General features: G+C 35.0%; 1 protein-coding gene across 3 annotated transcripts; it reads right to left on the bottom strand.

Moving 5' to 3' along the window:
- Window positions 1-1,215: 1,215 nt before the first annotated feature.
- LOC123543857 (uncharacterized) lies at window positions 1,216-19,374 on the bottom strand. 3 transcript variants are annotated; one of them, XM_053520143.1, is made up of 15 exons: window positions 17,869-19,374; window positions 16,220-16,262; window positions 15,457-15,550; window positions 14,977-15,073; window positions 14,206-14,285; window positions 13,678-13,771; window positions 13,323-13,347; window positions 12,135-12,189; window positions 10,267-10,364; window positions 9,418-9,536; window positions 7,312-7,377; window positions 5,866-5,912; window positions 4,212-4,363; window positions 3,647-3,836; window positions 1,459-1,594 (listed from the first exon to the last, which is right to left on the bottom strand). In XM_053520143.1, the coding sequence occupies exons 1-14, from the start codon at window positions 17,953-17,955 to the stop codon at window positions 3,688-3,690; spliced, it is 1,206 nt and encodes a 401-aa protein (XP_053376118.1). In that variant the 5' UTR covers window positions 17,956-19,374; the 3' UTR covers window positions 1,459-1,594; window positions 3,647-3,687. The 3 variants fall into 3 exon arrangements, with proteins under 3 accessions (XP_053376112.1, XP_053376120.1, XP_053376118.1); XM_053520137.1 differs by lacking the exon at window positions 3,647-3,836 and having other exon boundaries at window positions 1,216-1,594; window positions 17,869-18,319; XM_053520145.1 differs by lacking the exons at window positions 3,647-3,836; window positions 17,869-19,374 and having other exon boundaries at window positions 1,216-1,594; window positions 16,220-17,468.
- Window positions 19,375-19,752: the final 378 nt, after the last annotated feature.

Genomic DNA, 19,752 nt, shown 5'->3' with positions numbered 1-19,752 from the left:
AGTTAAGATGGGTATATCTCCGTACAGTTTGTTATTGTACAGTACCCATTTTAAAACAACGATGGTTAGTTCCTAAGATTGATTCTGTACCGAGATCAACATGAAACTTGGTATGAACATTGATGGCTATGGGGTCAAGCATTAGGACTAAGGCCATATGTTATAAGAAGCTTGAGAACATTTCAGAACCCAAATCTTCATGAAAGTTAGTGAGATTCAGAAAGTTAAACTTCATAAAATCCTTTGGTCTAATTGAAACTGGGTTCAAAATCGGGTTGCTGTTTTGTCTTTTTTAAAAACAATTATGAGCCCTCTTAATGATCTTATTATCTTCATTAACCATGGTCAGAATGTTGTGTATGAAATCTTAACCAAAACAAGAGGTTAATGATGACCCTGGATTGCTCACCTGAGTAATATGAGCTACAAGTTTCAAATGTCAAACTCGTGCTAAAATATTAAGAAAGTAGGTCAGTAGCTCACATTCATGGTCACTGAAAGTCAGTTTTAAGGTCAGTGCGCAAAACTGTATAATTATGTCACCCAAATTTCAAGGCTGTAGGATAGTTTTAGAAAATTTTGATGGACAGATGACGCATGAAATGACGGACATCAAGCAGTCACAAAAGCCACAAGCATTTGGATCAGGTGAGCTAAAAACATAAAACTGGCTGCGATAATATCTTCATTTTCAGATCATATCAGAAATGCGTATCTTGCATTTCATTTTCATTTTTGAACAATATGCAAAATGTAAAATACAATGTATTTTACCCTTATCATGCTGGACCCGAATGATTCTGTTTTTGCGACCACTGTAGATCATGATCAGCCTGATCAAACTACACAGTTCGCTATTCAGTGAGTATCATTTTGCTTAGCACTCCTTTTAACAGTTAAAGGTACTATCAAAATTGAAAGATGGACAAGTTCATTATAGAAATTTAGCAGGGTAATGGTTAAGATACTAACAAACAAATATACCACAATGTATAAAAAATAACAACCCTGTAAGCATTATTTTCTTCACATATCTCTAATACCATAAACATAGATATTAGCTATCGCATACAAACTGCGTTCAAGAAGAATAACACATTCCTTTTCTAAAGATATACATGTAATACTTATTTGTAAGTAAACTGGACATAAAAATTTCTTAATCTGTAGATCTACATATATTATCCTGTTCAATACTGATCAGAACAACACATCTAAACTTTCACAATGCTGATATTTTTTTATATACTAGTTATAGTACAATATTAAAAGTATAGGAAGTTCCCAGTTTGTTCTTACCTCTACCAGATTTGGCATAACAGAATTAATATTACTCGGCACATAAGTCTGTTTGGTCAAACACATTTTACCAAGACTCAGTAGCTGTCCAGTGCAGTGGACAGTACTTTATAGAGGTCTATAGCATCCTCAAAGCTAGTCAAGTCCTGCGGATTGGGCATTCCTAACCCCGTAAGAATTTCCTCAGCAACCATTATGAAGTCTTGATCAATTCTAAGATAGTCATCTGCATCATGTATCTCCATGAAGCGGTTAATATCAAGAGGATTAGCTGGATGCATATAGTCCTTCATACCTGTTAAAACACGAAATTCAATGTCATACTATGTAACAGTAAAGGGTTTACATTACCATGCAGCAAAGGCAAACCAAGCATGTGTGATTATTTTAAAAAGCACAGTTTAATATGTGTTGCTTTAAACTTCTGTAATTTATAAAGTGCCTATTACTTTTTCCATAGACATCCATTATAAGATATGACCCTGTCACATGCCCCAAAATTGAAAAATGACCATTAAAATGTGATTCTATCGGTAAGACAGCATTTCAGACACAAAGAAACTGCAATTTAATTTAGGCTTATCCGATCAAATTTTATCAAAATTTTTCTTTAAGACAAACCAACCCCTTTCATGAACGGCATTTAGTGGCAGAATGCCCACTGACACCTACTATTCTAAATACAGAAGTGTAAAGTCAACCATTTGGCCAGACACTGACAGAATATTCCAAATTTCTCAGAAAACATTATATTGCTTGATTTTGACATAAATTTTATGATTGTAAACATAACCTTTTTATCCAATCAGCTTAAGTCTCATTGAATCTTGCACTTTTATCAACCAATCCAAAGTCAGCATTTAATAACAATGTCTGACCTTCAATATGGTTTTCAAATTCAATTAGTAATATCTACTTTCTTCTAGGAAACCCAACTTCAGCATATGCTGTCTGCCGGAGATTGGGATTCCAAAAACAAGAGCTGTCCGTAAGACAGCCAAGCTCGACTATTCGAAATATTGTCACAAAAGCAGGAAATTATTACCCAAAATGTTAAATATCAAAAGTGTTTTAAGTTCGAAACGGGACATAATTTGACCAAAATGCATATCAGAGTTATGGGACTTGATGCTATCAACTAGTTTAATAACCCCGAAGAAACATGTTAAGTTTCAATTCCATATCTGCATTAGTTCTGGAGATAGTAACTTGCATGTAAAACTTTAACCAGAATTTTCTAAGTCCAAAAGGGGGCATAATTTGCTCAAAATACATGTTAAAAGTTATGGAACTTGACCCAGTGAGGTTGGTAACTGACCTAGAAAAAGAATAAATAAGTTTCAAAGCTATATGCCTTTTGGTAATAGCTGTATGTACTTGCACGCAAAACTTTAACCAGGATTTTCTAAGTCCAAAAGGGGGCATAATTTGCCCAAAATACATGTCAGAGTTATGGGACTTGATTCTATCAACTAGTTTTATAACCCCGAAGACACATGTGAAGTTTCAATTTAATATCTGCATTAGTTTTGGAGATAGTAACTTGCATGTAAAACTTTAACCAGGATTTTTAAGTCCAAAAGGGGGCATAATTAGCTCAAAATACATGTCAGAGTTATGGGACTTGACCTAGTGAGGTAGGTAATTGATCTAGAAAAAGAAAAAATAAGTTTCAAATCAATATGCCTTTTAGTAATAGCTGTATGTACTTGCACGCAAAACTTTAACCAGAATTTTCTAAGTCCGAAAGGGGGCATAATTTGGCCAAAATACATGTCAGAGTTATGGGACTTGACCCAGTGAGGTAGATAATTGATCTAGAAAAAGAAAAAATAAGTTTCAAATCTATATGCCTTTTAGTAATAGCTGTATGTACTTGCACGCAAAACTTTAACCAAAATTTTCTAAGTACAAAAGGGGGCATAATTTGGCCAAAATGAAGGTCAGAGTTATGGGACTTGGTGCTATCAACTAGTTTTATAACCCCGAAGACACATGTGAAGTTTCAATTCAATATCTGCATTAGTTTTGGAGATAGTAACTTGCATGTAAAACTTTAACCAGAATTTTCTAAGTCCAAAAGGGGGCATAATTTGCTCAAAATACATGTTAGAGTTATGGAACTTGACCCAGTGAGGTTGGTAATTGACCTAGAAAAAGAATAAATAAGTTTCAAAGCTATATGCCTTTAAATGATAGCTGTATGTACTTGCATGCAAAAACTTAACCAAGGTGTGACGCCGACGCCGACGCCAGGGTGAGTAGAATAGCTAGACTATTCTTCGAATAGTCGAGCTAATAATGATGTTCGAAAAGCAAATCAACAATTCCACAATTTTTAGCTCACCTGAGCACAAAGTGCACATGGTGAGGTATTGTGATCAGTGTTTAAGCGTGCGCCAACTTGTCCATGTGGTGAAGAAGATCAGACTGCCAAGCATATACTTCAGAGATGTAAAAGGCATGACCAGGAGCAAGCTGCGACTTTGCCGATAGATACATCAATCCACCAGAAACTGTATGGAGACATTGAGGATCTGCAGCAAAGCACAAGTTTCATCGAGGCTACTGGTCTCACAGTGTAGTCGCGAACGACAATAAGAAGATTGCCCTAGGTTTAAAAGTGTGTGTGACACGTATATAATATAGGCTAACATAGAAGAAACCTAACTCTGTATACAAACACACTATAAGCCTTGTACACAGGTGAGCGTTTAAGTGTCAATGACCCTCTTGTTACTTAACAAAAGCATGTATGTGTGCAACAATATATTTTACAGTGGATATTGCATTCCCAATGATATCCTTTGACACGCATTAACCACATTTCTTTAATTGACCAAAACTCCTGCAAAGACTATCACGGTCAAAATGATTTTGTGAACAGAAAATATATACCAGAAGTGAATTACCGGTTATTTCAGGGTGGGTGTGAAGAACATCAGGAATCCCTGGAATCGTGTCCCCAAGTCGTTGCCTTCGTATGGAGTGAGTATTCCAGGAGACACGAAGGTTCTCTAACTCCTTTGAAATCACAGGAAGTAAAACAAACTGCAAACTCAGTCTGAAATTAATCATTGAGGTACGGTATACAAATTAATTTGCCAATCCAATAACCAATACTGTGCATGTGTAAGATCTGGGGATTCAGGTAATTCCATGAGCTTGAAAATTTGTTTTATTTCAAGCATGTTTTATATGAAATGAATACAGGTAAACCCTTTCTTTTTGATGGTTTGCTTCCAGATGCATAAAATTGAAACTGAAAATATCACTGATTTTAAAATACAAAGGTGACATTGTGTAAGAACTACATATCTCTTTTACTCCAATTGTGGCTGTTTCATTTGAAGAAAAGGATCTTGAGAGCATAACAAGAGGGTCAAGATGACCCTGGATCGCTCACCTGAGTAATATGAGCTACATGTTTCAAATGTCAAACTGATGATTTTTAGAAATTTTTTGGAAGATTTTCTGATGTACAATCAAGTAACCCCTGCGGGGGGCCAATTTTACCCTGGGGGTCATGATTTGAACAATGTTTGTAGAAGTCTACTAGGCAATGTTACATATCAAATACATGTAATGTATCTAAGATCTAGGCCTTCTGGTTTATTTTTTAGCAAATTTATGAAGATTTCCCTATGTACAATTAAGTAACCCCTGGGGCTGGGTCAATTTGACCATGGGGGGTCAAGATTTGAACAAATTTTGTAGAGGTCCACTAGGCAATGCTACATGTCAAATATCTAAGTTCTAGGCCTTTTGGTTTATTTTAAGAAAATTGAAGATTTTTCTATTTACAATCAAGTAACCCCATGGGGCGGGGTCAATTTTGACCATGGGGTCATGATTTGAACAAATTTTGTAGAAGTCTACTAGGCAATGCTACATGTGAAATATCTAAGCTCTAGGCCTTCTGGTTTATTTTTCAAATTTTTTTTGAAGATTTTCCTATGTAAGATCATGACCCCTGGGGCGGGGTCAATTTTGACCCTTGGGTCATGATTTGAACAATTTTAGTAGAGTTCCACTAGGCAATGCTACAGGTCAAATATCTAAGCTCTAGGGCTTCTGGTTTTTGAGAAGATTTTTTAAGATTTTCCTCTGTAAAATCAAGTGACCTCTGGGGCGGGGTCAATTTTGACCCCGGGGCCATGATTTGAACAAATTTGGTAGAGGTCCACTAGGCAATGCTTCACACCAAATATCTAAGCTCTAGGGCATCTGGTTTTTGAGAAGAAGATTTTTAAAGTTTTTCCTTTCGGTTGCCATGGCAACCAGAGTTCTGCATGGAATTCAATTCTTTGAACAATTTTGAAAGAGGGCCGCCCAAGGATCATTCCTGTGAAGTTTGGTGTAATTCTGCCCAGTGGTTTTCAAGAAGAAGATTTTTTTAGAAATTGTTGACGCATGACGGAAGACTGACGACGGACATCAAGCGGTCACAATAGCTCACCTTGTCACTTTGTGACAGGTGACCTAAAAACTGCAGTGTCGCATAAAACTCTAGTATTAGGATACCAAACAACCTTATTATGTAACAACAGCATAATCAGACATTACCTGTGAAGCATATTTTCCTTTACTATCCAACCTTCACTTTCAAGGATCTACAAGAAATATAGAAAGTATAAGAAATCTGAAGCAGTTCTTAAAACAAGATGTCTAAGGGCAACATGTCGAGCCTACTTACAGTTGAAACATGAAGAAGATAAAGCACTGAGAACTGCACTGAAAGTGGTATAAACATGTAGGTAAATAAGTACCAAAATATTTTAATTTCCCTACATGACTGGAAGTTATGTTTTAGACAGGCAAAATCCTTATATTTGTCCTCTAAGTGTGACCCTGACCAAAGAGTAAACATGGCTGTTGTGCACAACATATCATCCTAGTCTAGGACAACTGTGCCAAGTAATTTTAAATTCCCTCATAACTGATGCAGTTAAGACTGCACAGGCCAAATTATAAACTTTTACCTGTAATTGTGACCTTAATATTTTAGCAAGGGAGAATGGGTCTTGCTTGCAATATGCCATTTTATCCTGGTAAACAATTTTGCAAAGTTATTTTATATTCCCAATATGATGAAGTTTATGCCAAGACAGACCAAATTCTGATCTTTACTTTTTTAAGTGTACCTTTGAGCAAAGTGCATGGGTCTTGTGCACAACATGCCATCTCATGATGTTGAACAATTATGCCATGCCATTTGAAGTTATAACCGGCCCAATTCTGACCTGAGACCTCAAAAGCGTAACCTTGATCATTGAGGAATTGAAGATTCCCCTCATCAGAAGTTATGGCACTGACAAGATTGGTGACCTCTAAGTGTAACCTTAACCTTTTAGCTAGAAGCATGGGTAATGAGTGTAACATTAGTTTCTTTTTGCAGTATAAGGAGTAAAGTCCTACAGTAATTTATAAACAGAAAAACATTTTCCACTGCACCACTAAATGATACCGTATAGCGGGTTTATTCTGCAGTCAAAAAATTCTGCTGTTTTGTCCTTAAATGGGCCTAGTTTATTTCTGCATTTTTTTTATTTCTGCAACCTTTGAGAAAAGCAGGAATTTCTTTTTGCGGTTTGCATTAACCGGAAGTAAATTCTGTGCATGGGACATAGCTACCACATTTACTACGTCATTATTGCATATCGTTCTCATCAGTTATGTCTTGGCGGCATTATCTAGGTAGGAATCTTGGAAAGTGAAGTTGGTGCAGCTGATTCAGTTTAAATCTAGGTATTTTCATTACTGTGCATAATAAAAATTCAGAGTTAAAAATAAATACTGTATGTATAGTACCAGTAATTCATTTTGAAAGACATTTTCATGAAATGTAACACCGCTGGTCGGGGGGTACAAAAACCCACAGAATTAACCCACTATACGGTAACACGACATGTTTATTACAAATGAATTTGGGGGTTGGATGGGGAATATACATATAGATATATATGAGCTTTGATTAAGGTAAAAATAAGTCATAAGTAAAGCAAAGACTACCTTTAGTTTGTGAATCCAGAAGTCACTTCGACATTGTCTTAAGTACCCCCACCAACGTTCAATGCGCTGAAAAAGAAAAACGAGGCTCATTGACCCTAAACACCTGTGTACAAGGCTTCAAGTATGTTTGTAAACATAATGGTACAAAGTTAGGTTTAGTTTATACAGAATTTATTTTAGGTCAATTGTGAAGGAAGTTTTAAAACTTATATGAATCACTCTCTACACCTCATTCCTGATGGAATTCATCGCAACGAGGGTATGAGAGAAGAGGCCAGTGTCCCTTTAAATGCTAAACACCAAGCAAGGGAGGTACTGGTACAATTTTTTACATCTTTGGTATGACGCGGCCAAGGCTATCGAGGCTATTAAAGGTTAGGTTTCTTCTATGTTAGCCTATATTTTGATAGCAGCCAATGTATAGGTAGTTAAAAATGTGTAGCCATCAGCTAGTCATGATCAACATCCCTATAAAGTTTCATGACCCTTGACCTAATCTTTCTCAAGTTATTGTCCAGAAAAGGTATCAATGTTCCAGGTCACTCTGACCTTTGAAACTTGTAATCAATAAGAGTCATCTGCTGGTCATGACCAACCTCCCTAATAAGTTTTGTTATCCTATTCCAAATTGTTTTTAAATTATTGTCCGAAAACCGTTTTATATATCACTGTGACCTTGACCTGTGACCCTTTGACTGCAAAAATCAAAAGGGGTCATTTGCTGGTCATAACCAACCTGCCTATCAAATTTCATAGGCTCAAGCATTCTCAAGTTATCATCCAGAAACCGTCTAACTATTTTGTGTCATTGTCACCTTGACCTTTGACCTATTAATCTCAAAATGAAATTTTGCCTTTGTTTTATCATGTTATACCCTTGTACAAAAAGTTATGATTCTATACCCAAACGTTCTCAAGTTATCATCCAGAAGCCATTTAACTATTCTGAGTCAGTGTGACCTTGACCTCTGACCTACTGACGCAAAGTTGAACTTGACCTGCATTTCAGGATGATACACCTGTGTACAAAAAATTATGATCGTAGACCCAAGCATTCTGAAGTTACCATCCGGAAACCATTTTACTATTCTGAGTCACTGTGACCTTGACCTTTGACCTACTGATCTCAAAATCAATAGAGGTCATTTGCTGGTCTTGACCAACCTCTCTATCAACTGATAAAATGACTTTTATTGTGATAACATTGTTTGTGTAATATTTGTACTGACAACCTAATTGTGCACTAATTCTATATAAACTGTATCTATTATTATTATTTGTATTATTTAAATACTCTTGTCCATTATGACAATATGTTCAACGACCCTGTTGGAAATAAGCCACAAGGCTTTTACTGGTTATCCTGTGTCTATATATATATCATAATTGTGCACTAGTCACCAATAATGTCTGTGATATCCAAAGTGTGTTAAAGTATGTGCTTTATAAATTGTGTGTGATAATTATGTCAATGTGATGTATACTCAGTTCCAAAAGAAAGTGTGCACCTTTTAAGGTTAAATATTTCAAAAAATTTCCCCGACATTTTTGTTTCATTTTTTCATACACTAACTCTCAGGTATATTTGTTATTGAAGCAACTGCAACTCAAAATCTAAAATGCACACCAATTTGTTTACGAACTGATTTAAATTTTGGTATCAAACATTATAAGTTTTCATGAAAAGAACCGCGAAAAAATAACAGAAAACTAAGTGCCTTCTTTTGGAACTGAGTGTATATATTTACACGAATAAATTTTCTATCTATCTAACTTTCATGATCCAAGGCCCAAGCCTTCTCAAGTTACCATCCGAAAACTGTTTAACTGTTCTTGGTCACTGTGACCTTGACCTTTGACAGACTGACTTCCAATCAACAGTGGTTATCTGCCGGTCATGACCAATTTCGCTACGAACTTTCATGATCTTAGGCCATAGCAAACTTAAGTAACCATCCAGAAATGGATTTGTCTACAGACTGACCATCTGACCAACATCTGCAAAACAATAAACCCACCTTTTCTGAAAGGGGGCAGGGGGTATAAGAAGGATAAAATACAATTACTCTCAGTTGTAAGGTATGTAGTTCAAAAATGGCCAAAAACCTGATTAGATGTGGACTTCCCATATATGAAGGCTTTGTCAGCGCCCAGTATTTGCCTCTGTATATTGCAAACAGCCACATTCTCAGTCCCATGGTCTCCACGTACCCTTGATGGAAAACCTGAAATATTTTCAGTCATTATCAATACACATTTTTCTTGCACACTGCACAGGTGTTTCCGGTGATTTACCTAAGCCGTGCTGTTAATGACTACTAGTGGTTCATGCACTGATAATATATTGTTAATGTAATATACCAGAAAAGCAGTTACCTTGATAATTTCTCTTTGTTCCTTATAGTGTATATCTCGATTCAAAATATGTTAGTTTACCGTAATAACATTACGTTACATCACAAACGATAAAACTAAAGTGGAACTTTGTTATTGTGCATAACGCAAAACATCATGACCTCACTACTGCTTACGGACATTAATTTCCCGCACTTTGTGTTCGTTATCTAATTGAAGAAAGAGTGCTAAAAAGAAAGTATTTCTGCCTTTTGTAAAATACGGTATGCACGACAAAAAATATGCCAGAATAAAATGCTAACATGTATACCATATGCAAGAAAAATATAAGCAGTGTGTTTATGAATCGGATGGAAATATCCGTCCCTCGGCCACCTGCGCATTGGCAGTAATTCAACAAGCCTCATTACTGCCAAATGTGCATGTGGCCTCGAGACGGATATTTCTATCTTATTCGTATCACATAACACATGTTATTAGTAAAACTTTAACTGAAATTAACTGATTGTCATTTAGAAAATGGAGGGCCACAACAGCCCTAGAGAAAATAAAGAAATTATTGATACATCTGAAGAAAATGACATTCTGTAGCATTCTCACCTCTTTCATTTTCAACAGATTGTAAGAAATATGTTGCCACCACTTCTGGTCTTCGGTTTGTTACTCCAGCTTTTAACCAGATCACTTTCCTGCTGAACCTGTTTAAAAAAATCCATTGTATAGCATTTAATATGCTATAAATTTGTTTGCATAGATCTGATTTGTAACTGAGTAAGACTATAACATGTAAACTGTTAACACAAAATTTTAATCATTCACAGTCCATGAACCATTATACACTGTTAATTGGCTAGGTGAATTATTCATCTGTAATTTCTGCTACAACATAAGCATTGTTCTGTAGTTACTAGATGTTGGTTATATTAAAAGTTTGTAAGGTCAGTGGTGCTAGGTCAGGAGCAAGGTGATCCCTTTAATTTCACTATTTTCTGATTTATAACACAAGAGTTTTGACCTTCGATTATAAAAATTGGTGGGCAGGGTCAAGGTTGGGATAATTTTTGTTCTGTTATAAAGTTCAGGATAGATGGACGACCCATGTTGATCATGGTGTTGAGTGGGTCGGGTTTCAGTGAACAATAGTTTCAGTGGGTCAGGTTTCAGTGAACAATAGTTTCAGTAGGTCGGGTTTCAGTGAACAATAGTTTCAGTGGGTCGGGTTTCAGTGAACAGTAGTTGTACTATTCCCCCTTTTAGCTAGTCAGCTAATTCATGGTGCTTCTTTGATTTTATGAGCCTTAAACAGTGTTAATGGGATATATTACGGTATACAGTCATAGTATTTTCATTGCTGTGTCTCCCGTAATTCAATGTTGAATGAATGTGCATTGATGTATGTTTTATATGTATCTGTCTTTTATGCCATGTACATATGAGACATTAATAAATCATAACGGTTTTCTTCACAGAAAGAATCATATGACAGCTGTCCATAAGACAGGACACTCAAAGTTTCTCAGTGCTTGACTATTGAATTTTGCCAGTAAAAACTTTAACCAAAAAAATCTAAGTAAAAAAGGAATTTAACTCTGTCAAAATTCAGAACAGAGTTATTGGAATTGTTTTTCCTGCCCTAGACTTTGATAGTAAATAAATATTTTAACTTTCAAGTCTTCAAAACTTTGAGGAACACAGATATTTATCAAAAACTTAAACCAAAAAATTCTAAGTTAAAAATGAGGACATGACTCTGTCAAAATAAAATCAGAGTTATGGGGAATGTTTCTCATGGTGTAGACTTTGACATAAATATCTATTTTATGTTTCAAGTCAATAGCTTTGATAGTAATTCTGATATTTGACTTTATCAAAAACATTTACCAACGGCGACACCGATGCCAAGGCGAAAAAAGTCGAGCTAAGAAGAGATCATGTAAACAGTTACACAATTAAACTTTGCATTATCATTACTGGTAGTTGTATCATAGCATAGTGTTTTTTTTCTTAACAAATTTGGTGCAGGTAAATCGTATACACTGAGCGCAGGGTGCGATAACTAAAAGTGTGCAGGTATTAAATACCCGCACACTAGTTACCGCACTGATGGATTGGAAAGTATGCCAGCGTGTATGGGCGTGTCTCTAACAGCAGACAGTGACGTGCATTTTACTGACTTTCTGCGCTAGCATTTGTTTATTTTACCTGAGCTTTACATATTTGTAAAACAAGGATTTTAGGTACTCACTGGACGGCTGTATATGGCAATGTGGAACGCCTACTGAACTACCATATATGGATGGTTATGATACAAAACAGAAAGAACATTAAAACTCTCGGGTAAACAATTTATACTCGAGGGCTATGCCCCCTCGTACGAATCATTTACCTTCGAGTTTCTAAGCTCTTTCTATTACATAATTAATATACAAATCAACACAACATACATTAATATAAGTAGCATAAATTACCCATCAATACAGCCATGAATTGCAATGCCATAAGGAGATAACTTGTCATACCCATCTGAAAGTATTAGTTAGAAAACCATAATTATGTAAATCACTGTTTCTAATGCTGACTACACAGCACCTAGGGTCTTTTTTCATATATGCTTTGCATTGGCAAAGTGGAGAAAATTTGCTAATCTGTATGCAAACTTTTCTGTCAAGTGCATGCAAACATTCCATACAAACTTTTGATTCTGATGTTTTATCCATGGAAAAATTGTTTTTGTAGGCCCAATATAAATATATTTGCAACTTTTACCTTGGGAAAAACATTAGTATAACTAGTATTAAGTTGGAAACTTTTCATTCGCCAAACATATTGCTTGACATTTCCTTCTTTAGTTGACAATACAATATTCAGCTTAAAGTACTGGCAATTGTACAGTAATAAAACAAAAACAGTCAATATATAGTAACAACTGTTAACCCAACTGTCAATATTCAATTTTGCATACAAATGGCGTAAGGGTGATTTTAATATTACTAAGGCAAAAAAGTAACATTCTAATGGCTATTGGGATGAATATATAACATAAAGTAAATATTTTAAAATGAAGAACATGAACATGCAAAATGAAGATTCCTGATTTTGTGAAATTATACCATTTATAATGTTTCTGAGTTACATATCAAACAGGATAAGTTAAAACTAAAGAAACCTAAAGATGTGATTTCCCCTCAAAAAGGTATATTTTCACAGCCTTTGACACATATTCTGTATTGTGAAGAAATGCTCACATTGAGAGATTTGTCTAAAATATGCTTTAATAATTTGATATGTACACCGCCAAGCAAGCAAGAGCTGTCCATAAGACAGCACGCTCGACTTTTCTCAGTGCCTGACTGAAATAGAGATTTGCCAGTAAAAAAAAAAAATTAAAAAGGGGCATAACTCTGTCCAAATTCAAATCAGAGTTATGGGAATTGTGTCTCCTGTGTAGTGGTGTAGACTTTGATAGTAAATAACTATTTTAAGTTTCAAATCAGCAGCTTTGACAGTAACAGATATATTTGACTTTATCAAAAACTTTAACCAACGCCGACGCCGACTCCGGGGCGAGTGCAAAAGCTCTACTTTTTCTCTGAAAAGTCAAGCTAGAAACTTGTCTACATTACGAATTTAGGATAAATTTGAAAACTCTTTCTTACCAAGATGCCACACATAGTTGGGACCCTGTCAATGTATAAATTCTCCATCATTTACAGATTTAAGATCTCAATATTTGTACAAAATATTCATTTTGAAATCACTCAAACATCTCCCTTCCTGTAACTACTAATGACTTACTTGTACAGACAATATTCCTGCTCAAGTTTATCGTAATACATGCACAGCATTTCATTTATAAAACTTCCAATGAAAATTAATGATTTCTAAAACCTTCAAGGTTCGAAAGGAATGACCATCTCACTGCATCAGACTACCTTTTTTAAAAGCTATAATACTTTGCTTATGGGGTATTTATAAAAGCTGCACACCTTCATTAAAACAGGAAGTGTGTACCTGTGATCTATACTGTCTCCTCCTTAAACGATGACGTTTCCTTCTCCTAACTCCTTCATAATCTAAAAGCTGCACTAAATCACGGCTGAATGCTCTAAGGAAAAAATGTATACATTTCAGAGCAATCGGATGTCTGCCATTTTAATCAAAGATGGTATATAACATGAAGTTGCTTTAATGATTATACAAACAGTAGCTAAATTTAGCCACATTCACTTTTCTGACTAGGATATCATATATAGTTAAATGAGCCAATGGATATGAAACAATCTTATATTTACAGAATTTTTCTTATCTACTTGATGCGTATTAAATGGAAAGGAATCTTTGTTCTGCCAATGCATAGTTGCTTATCAAATGTTCCACTTAATAAAATATCAGATTTTTGGCATTTCTATACATATGTGAGACACTGCCTTTGCCAATACTAGCATGTCCAGGTACCAACAAGTGAAATGCCAAACAGCTTTCAAATACTGAACATGTGTAAACTTGAAATATAGTCTGTCAAGACATATAAGCACTTACCTTGTAATTCTAACATTGTACTTTGTTCTGAATACTCTTCTTAACTGCTCAGCCCCAGCTACACCATTGCTAATTTCATGCTGAAATTAGAAATTCTGATATAGTGAGAATTATTAAATGTTACAAAGAAATAAACAAGAAATAACTTTGTGTAGTTTAAGCAGCAGTAAAAAGTATCTGGCAATAAACTCTAAATCAAACAGAAATTTAAACCAATATTTAGTTTAATATTCAAACCAATTCAAGCCTTTCACTACCGCATGGTCGAGAGGGCTAAGACTCTTTACTACAGAGGTCAAGACCCCAGGTTAGATTCTTGCCTATTCCCATTACGGTGTCTTTGGGCAAGGCACTTTCTCACAATTGCCTCAGTCGTCGGCCCAGCTGTAAATGAATACCGGCAAATTGCTGGGGGTAATAATTTGTTTTTAACTGTTATTAAAATAGGGTCGATCAAAAGCTCTACAGAGCTTAAGATCATTGTTTTACAAAGCGCTGTTAAATCAAATTTACCTTTATCGCATATATTCCTGATAAATTATTAACATGCATTTTTCTTTACACACTATAATAACTCACTACTTACAAATGATAAATATAAAATGTTAAGGTTTTGTTGCATTTTTAAGTAAGTCAAAGCATTCTCATCCAAATACATGCTCAAGTTTTGTCTTTTCACAGTGATGAGATACCTGTTACAGAAATATCTTTGGGTAAGTGAAACTCACGAAGTATTTAACACACTTATCAATGCAATAAAAAAAAACTTACCAGGGCCTTTTCAATGACATCGTTAAAGTCAACGGTCAAAGGTCCTCTTCTTCTAAGACTCAAGGCTGGTATGATTTTCCGTTGAAGATAACTGAAACTGAAAAGGCATCAGAAAAATTTTAAGCAAGAGATGTATATCACAGGAGGGTCATGGTGACCCTGGATCACTAACCTGAGTAATATGAGCCACGTTTCAAATGGCAAACTGATGCTAAACTATTAAGACGGTAGGCCAGTAGCTCACAATCATGGTTACTTAAAGTCAGTTTTAAGATCAGTGTGCAAAACCTTACATGTTATCCAATCATGATAAAAACTCATGCAAGGTTTTATCAATTTATATTAAATACTTTTTGAGCTAGGCGTGTCACGAACTTTGGTCAGACAAGACCAAATCTATGTGCCCTCACTGTTTATGATTGAGGGGTGGTGTGGGGGATGGAGGGCACAAAAATTATATATATTTCATGGTGTATGTACCTTATTCTACAGTTATGACGACATTCCAGCAGGTAGTGTATAAGCCTGTAGCTGTATCCATACTGATGATACTCCACAATCTTTTCAATAATACCTACAATATAATGCAAAACATGTCTGTCACCAAAAAGAGTAAATTGAATATGCCCACAACAGACTCTTGTTCATCAGTTGAATATGCCTCTTTAATTTTCATTCCAAATTTAGGAAACAGATTTTAGTTTTGAGTGCTGTGTTGGCGAATAAAACACAGTTTTGAGTCAAGATGTGTAGTAAATCTAATTACGAAGGCTGAAGGGTGGGAAACCTACATCTGTAAACAGGAAAGATGTCATGATGTTTTCATAGACAAATAACAATATTTAGTTCTGGTTTTGTTTTATCAGTTGCAACGAGACGTTATGAATTTTTGATATAACAACATTTTTTGAATCGATAAATTTACTATAAGGAACAAAGAGGAACTATCAAGGTATTGGATTTTTATTCTGTTTCTTTTTTGAAATAAAATATAAATTACTACGTAAATCTTCTATATATATGCAGTTTGTAATATGTCATTTACAGCATGAGAGTCATTTTACAACCAGAGTGAAAGACGGATTTTTCAAGCACTGGTATAAATACCGGAAATCCCCGTCTGGTATGCAAGAACAATTTGTCTTCAACCCAAAAGAACTACAGACCCACCAAAAATATAGTTCACATCAGTAAAGCTCTCTTTCCAATTAATGTTTGTACATGCGAACAATAAAATGATTACCTTCAGTTAACATGTCTGTGAAAATAACTCTCCTGTGCCAATCCTATCAAAAAAAAAGCTGCGAATTACGTAACAAATACTTCATTTCCACAATCAAGTCAACAAACAACTAGCGTTCTTCTTGCTACATCATTATCTTGCACTAGTGCTATTCAAAAATATTTGTCTCTATTTCTCCATTTTTTTTACATGTATGTCCAGAAACAATAGTAACAGTTGTGAATCACTTGATTCCAGAGTAAATTGTTAATCTTTGTGTAGGCTGTTAAAATAGTGTGAAATTTCTGTAGTGTGTTTGGGCTCCTTGGCTGATGTTAAAACAACTAATTTCCAGGGCTTCCATAAAGCGGTGTCCTGGCGTAAAATACGCCAAAATTATGATCTGTACGCCAATACACAAAGTTAGTGGTGTACAAAGGACTTCCGATATTTTTAAAGGACGACAAAATCAATACACCGTGACAAACCTTCAATACGCCAGACAAGAATAAACGCAAACGTAATGACGAGTCTGAATGCACTGAGTCTGTTGCAAAAAAAAATCAAAATCAAAACCTAGTTCTGACTGCAAATCTGTTATGAAACAACGTAACTTCAATGAAAAATGGTTACGTGAATTTCCTTGGTTGGAGTTGAAATCAGACTCAAAAAGAATGTACTGGTTTGAGTCGTAAATTCGGCCAGGTCATAAATATTCGGCCACCCACTTTAAAGTTGTTTTTTTTCCGAGCCAGATGCTTCAGAACGCATCTGTGTCATCACATGCACTTGTGCAAGTCACAAAATCGGCAAAAAACAACAAGTTGAGGCGAGTTGAAAAAGTTGTCCTTCCCTAAAGTTGTGTACTCTAAGTAGCAAATATCTTGTCTTGCAGGTCACGCGCTCGTTTATGCTGAGACGCAGTAAGGGTTAATTCAAATCTAAACTTTATAACATGAAAAGAACATGGCTGCACTAATTAGCATAAAACCCGTTTAAAACAAAGTAAATGAATATATAGTCCCTTAACGTCATAGAATTTCCATGTCTAAGTTGTTTTTTCACGTTGGCGTCATTTCTTACTTATCACATACATGTGACTTGAATATTTACTGCTATGCAAATGTAGCATTTTTAACTGACTTTACAAAGTTTTTGATACATCAAATATCTCTGTAAGTGTTACTAGATCTATTAAAGCTTTTGATTTGAAACTTAGAATAGTTCTTTACTGTCAAAGTCTACACCAGGAGAAACAATACTCATAACTCTGAATTTAGACAGAGTTATGTCCCTTTTTTTGTTTAAGTTTTATATAATGACCAATAGCTCTGTTACTTTCAAACTTCTCACTATTATGCCCTTTTTACTGACAAAGCTCTGATTCAGAAAAGTCGAGCATGATGTCTTATGAACAGCTCTTTTTCTAACTTTAAACTTCCATAACATATTAAATTTGTTGAAACAAAGTCTCAATTAAGGTCTGAAATGGAAATTAACATGCATTAACATTAGTCTATTAAATGATTTGAAAATTTGAAAATCGAAACTGGTCGAAAACAACTCGTAATGTAAATACCTTACCCCACCAACTTTCATATGCAAATCATTTGGACAGGAAAAAACAGACAACAGATACGTGACATGCATCAGTAAGTATTTACCCGTACCAAAATAATGAAGACTGATGTTATCAAATAAATTAGTATTTTTTTCCTCATCCAGTTTTCAATGAAATAAATCAATTTTTGTAGCATGTAATTTGGTAAACATTTGAAGAAAATGGCGTAACTGCATAAAGGGGAAATAACTTTAACGCAACTAAATATAAGTGTTATCTATCTACATCTACGGGGATACTCCCAACAATCAATTTCTGATCATAACTGGGAGGTCATTTTTGTTTAAGTTTTATATAATGACCAATAGCTCTGTTATATGATATATTATACACGATGTGTGCGTATTATGTATTTATTTTGATTAAAATCCATTTGAGTACAATCTGGGACTGGAATTTATAAGCATTTATACACTTTTACGTCCGTAAAAAGTAGCGCACCAAAAAATTCTGGCTTGATTTTTTTCAATGGGGCGAGCGCAAGCCAAAAACAAAAAAAATAATTATTTTTTTGTGTGTTTCTGAAAATATACGAGCGACAAATCCGATGAACAACTTTTTAATTTGTAGAGGCCTGAGGTATGCTACTGCAAATTGATTTCAGTTTGTTAAAAAAAGTACGATTTTGGCTGTAGCATCGATTTATTTCCAAGACGATGTTGAAAATATAACCAACTTTATTTTTTAAAAGAGGCCAAATACTTACAACCTCTAGAATGTAAAATATGGTGACTAAACCTATCCGTTATTTTAAGCGCGGGTTTATTGTTTACCATACTTTTACCAGCCGTTAATGATAACAATCAATGTTGCTTGTATTAAAGCACATATGGTAGAAATTTTGTACAAATCAATTGTATAAAGAACGAAATATTTATGAAAAAGTGGCCGAATTTACGACTCGAACCAGTACTGCACTTACTGTCATGCCGAAAAGAATAGTAATATCTTTGCTAAAGATGATGCAGGTTCGTATTTTTATGCACCCGAAGGGAGGCATATAAGTTTTTAACTGTCCGTTCGTTAGTTCGTTCGTCACAACGTCAACTTATTGCATGAAGGCACTACTCACCAGGTCAAAGGTCAAGGTCACAGGGGCCAATGTTAACTTTTTGCATGAAGGCACTTTACTCGCAAACCACTGCACCCAGAACCTTCAGACTTAACATGCTAATAGTACTTACTGAGTACACGACCCCTATTGACTTAGGGGCCACCAGGTCAAAGGTCAAGGCCACCAGGTCAAAGGTCAAGGCGCTGCGGGGGCATTTGTCACCATTAGTGACAGCTCTTGTTTGTTGTTGTTTTTTTAAAATATACTTTACTGTGCTTTTAGGAAAACAAAGATAAGTGTTTGTTGGCATCCACAATAACAACCAGTTTAATATTTCATATTTGTGAAATTTTTGCAAGTGGTTATATTAATAGCAAACAAAAAATCATACATATTATATATCTTAGTAACATTCATTGCCTTGTTGTTAATTAATTTCAATGATGTTTTTATCTATTTATCTGGTATTATAAATAGAAATTTCTGTCTGTTTTTAGGAAATCTTCAACACTCAACCTTGACCAAGCATAATGACACACTAATCTTGTGAAGGATTACCCAATGGATGCTGCAGCACCATGTCATATGCTATGTTGAATGCTTTGCAATGTACATGTACATATCTATTCTATTTACTATAATTCAATGTTTCTTATGTGCTGTTTTATGTCCAATTGTCCATAGCTTTGTACCTAAGCTCAGTTAATGTTAGTTTTCATGTTCTGCTTTTAAGTGCTTGATTTAAAATATTCTGTATCTTATTTTTATTTGCCATAAGTTTTATACACCTTAATGCACCTACTTGTCCTTGCTAGATAATTTATACATCTTCCTACACTGCTGCTTTTTTATGTTGTACATTTACATTACATAAAAAAA

The sequence above is a fragment of the Mercenaria mercenaria genome, chromosome 1, assembly GCF_021730395.1.
Source record: "Mercenaria mercenaria strain notata chromosome 1, MADL_Memer_1, whole genome shotgun sequence".
In the NCBI taxonomy this organism is placed as follows: Eukaryota; Metazoa; Mollusca; class Bivalvia; order Venerida; family Veneridae; genus Mercenaria; species Mercenaria mercenaria.
The sequence above is the reverse complement of the archived record's forward strand: the minus strand, read 5'-3'. Positions and strand labels throughout refer to the sequence as shown.

Excerpts from the sequence above, each read along its gene's own strand:
- LOC123543857 (XM_053520137.1), bottom strand. The coding sequence starts at position 17,955 with ATGCTACAAAAATTGATTTATTTCATTGAAAACTGGATGAGGAAAAAA. Across the intron at positions 10,365-12,134 it reads ATTCATGGCTGTATTGATGG|GTTCAGCAGGAAAGTGATCT; the intron begins GTAATTTATGCT and ends TTTTTTAAACAG. Across the intron at positions 7,378-9,417 it reads GGAAGTCCACATCTAATCAG|CGCATTGAACGTTGGTGGGG; the intron begins GTTTTTGGCCAT and ends TTTCTTTTTCAG.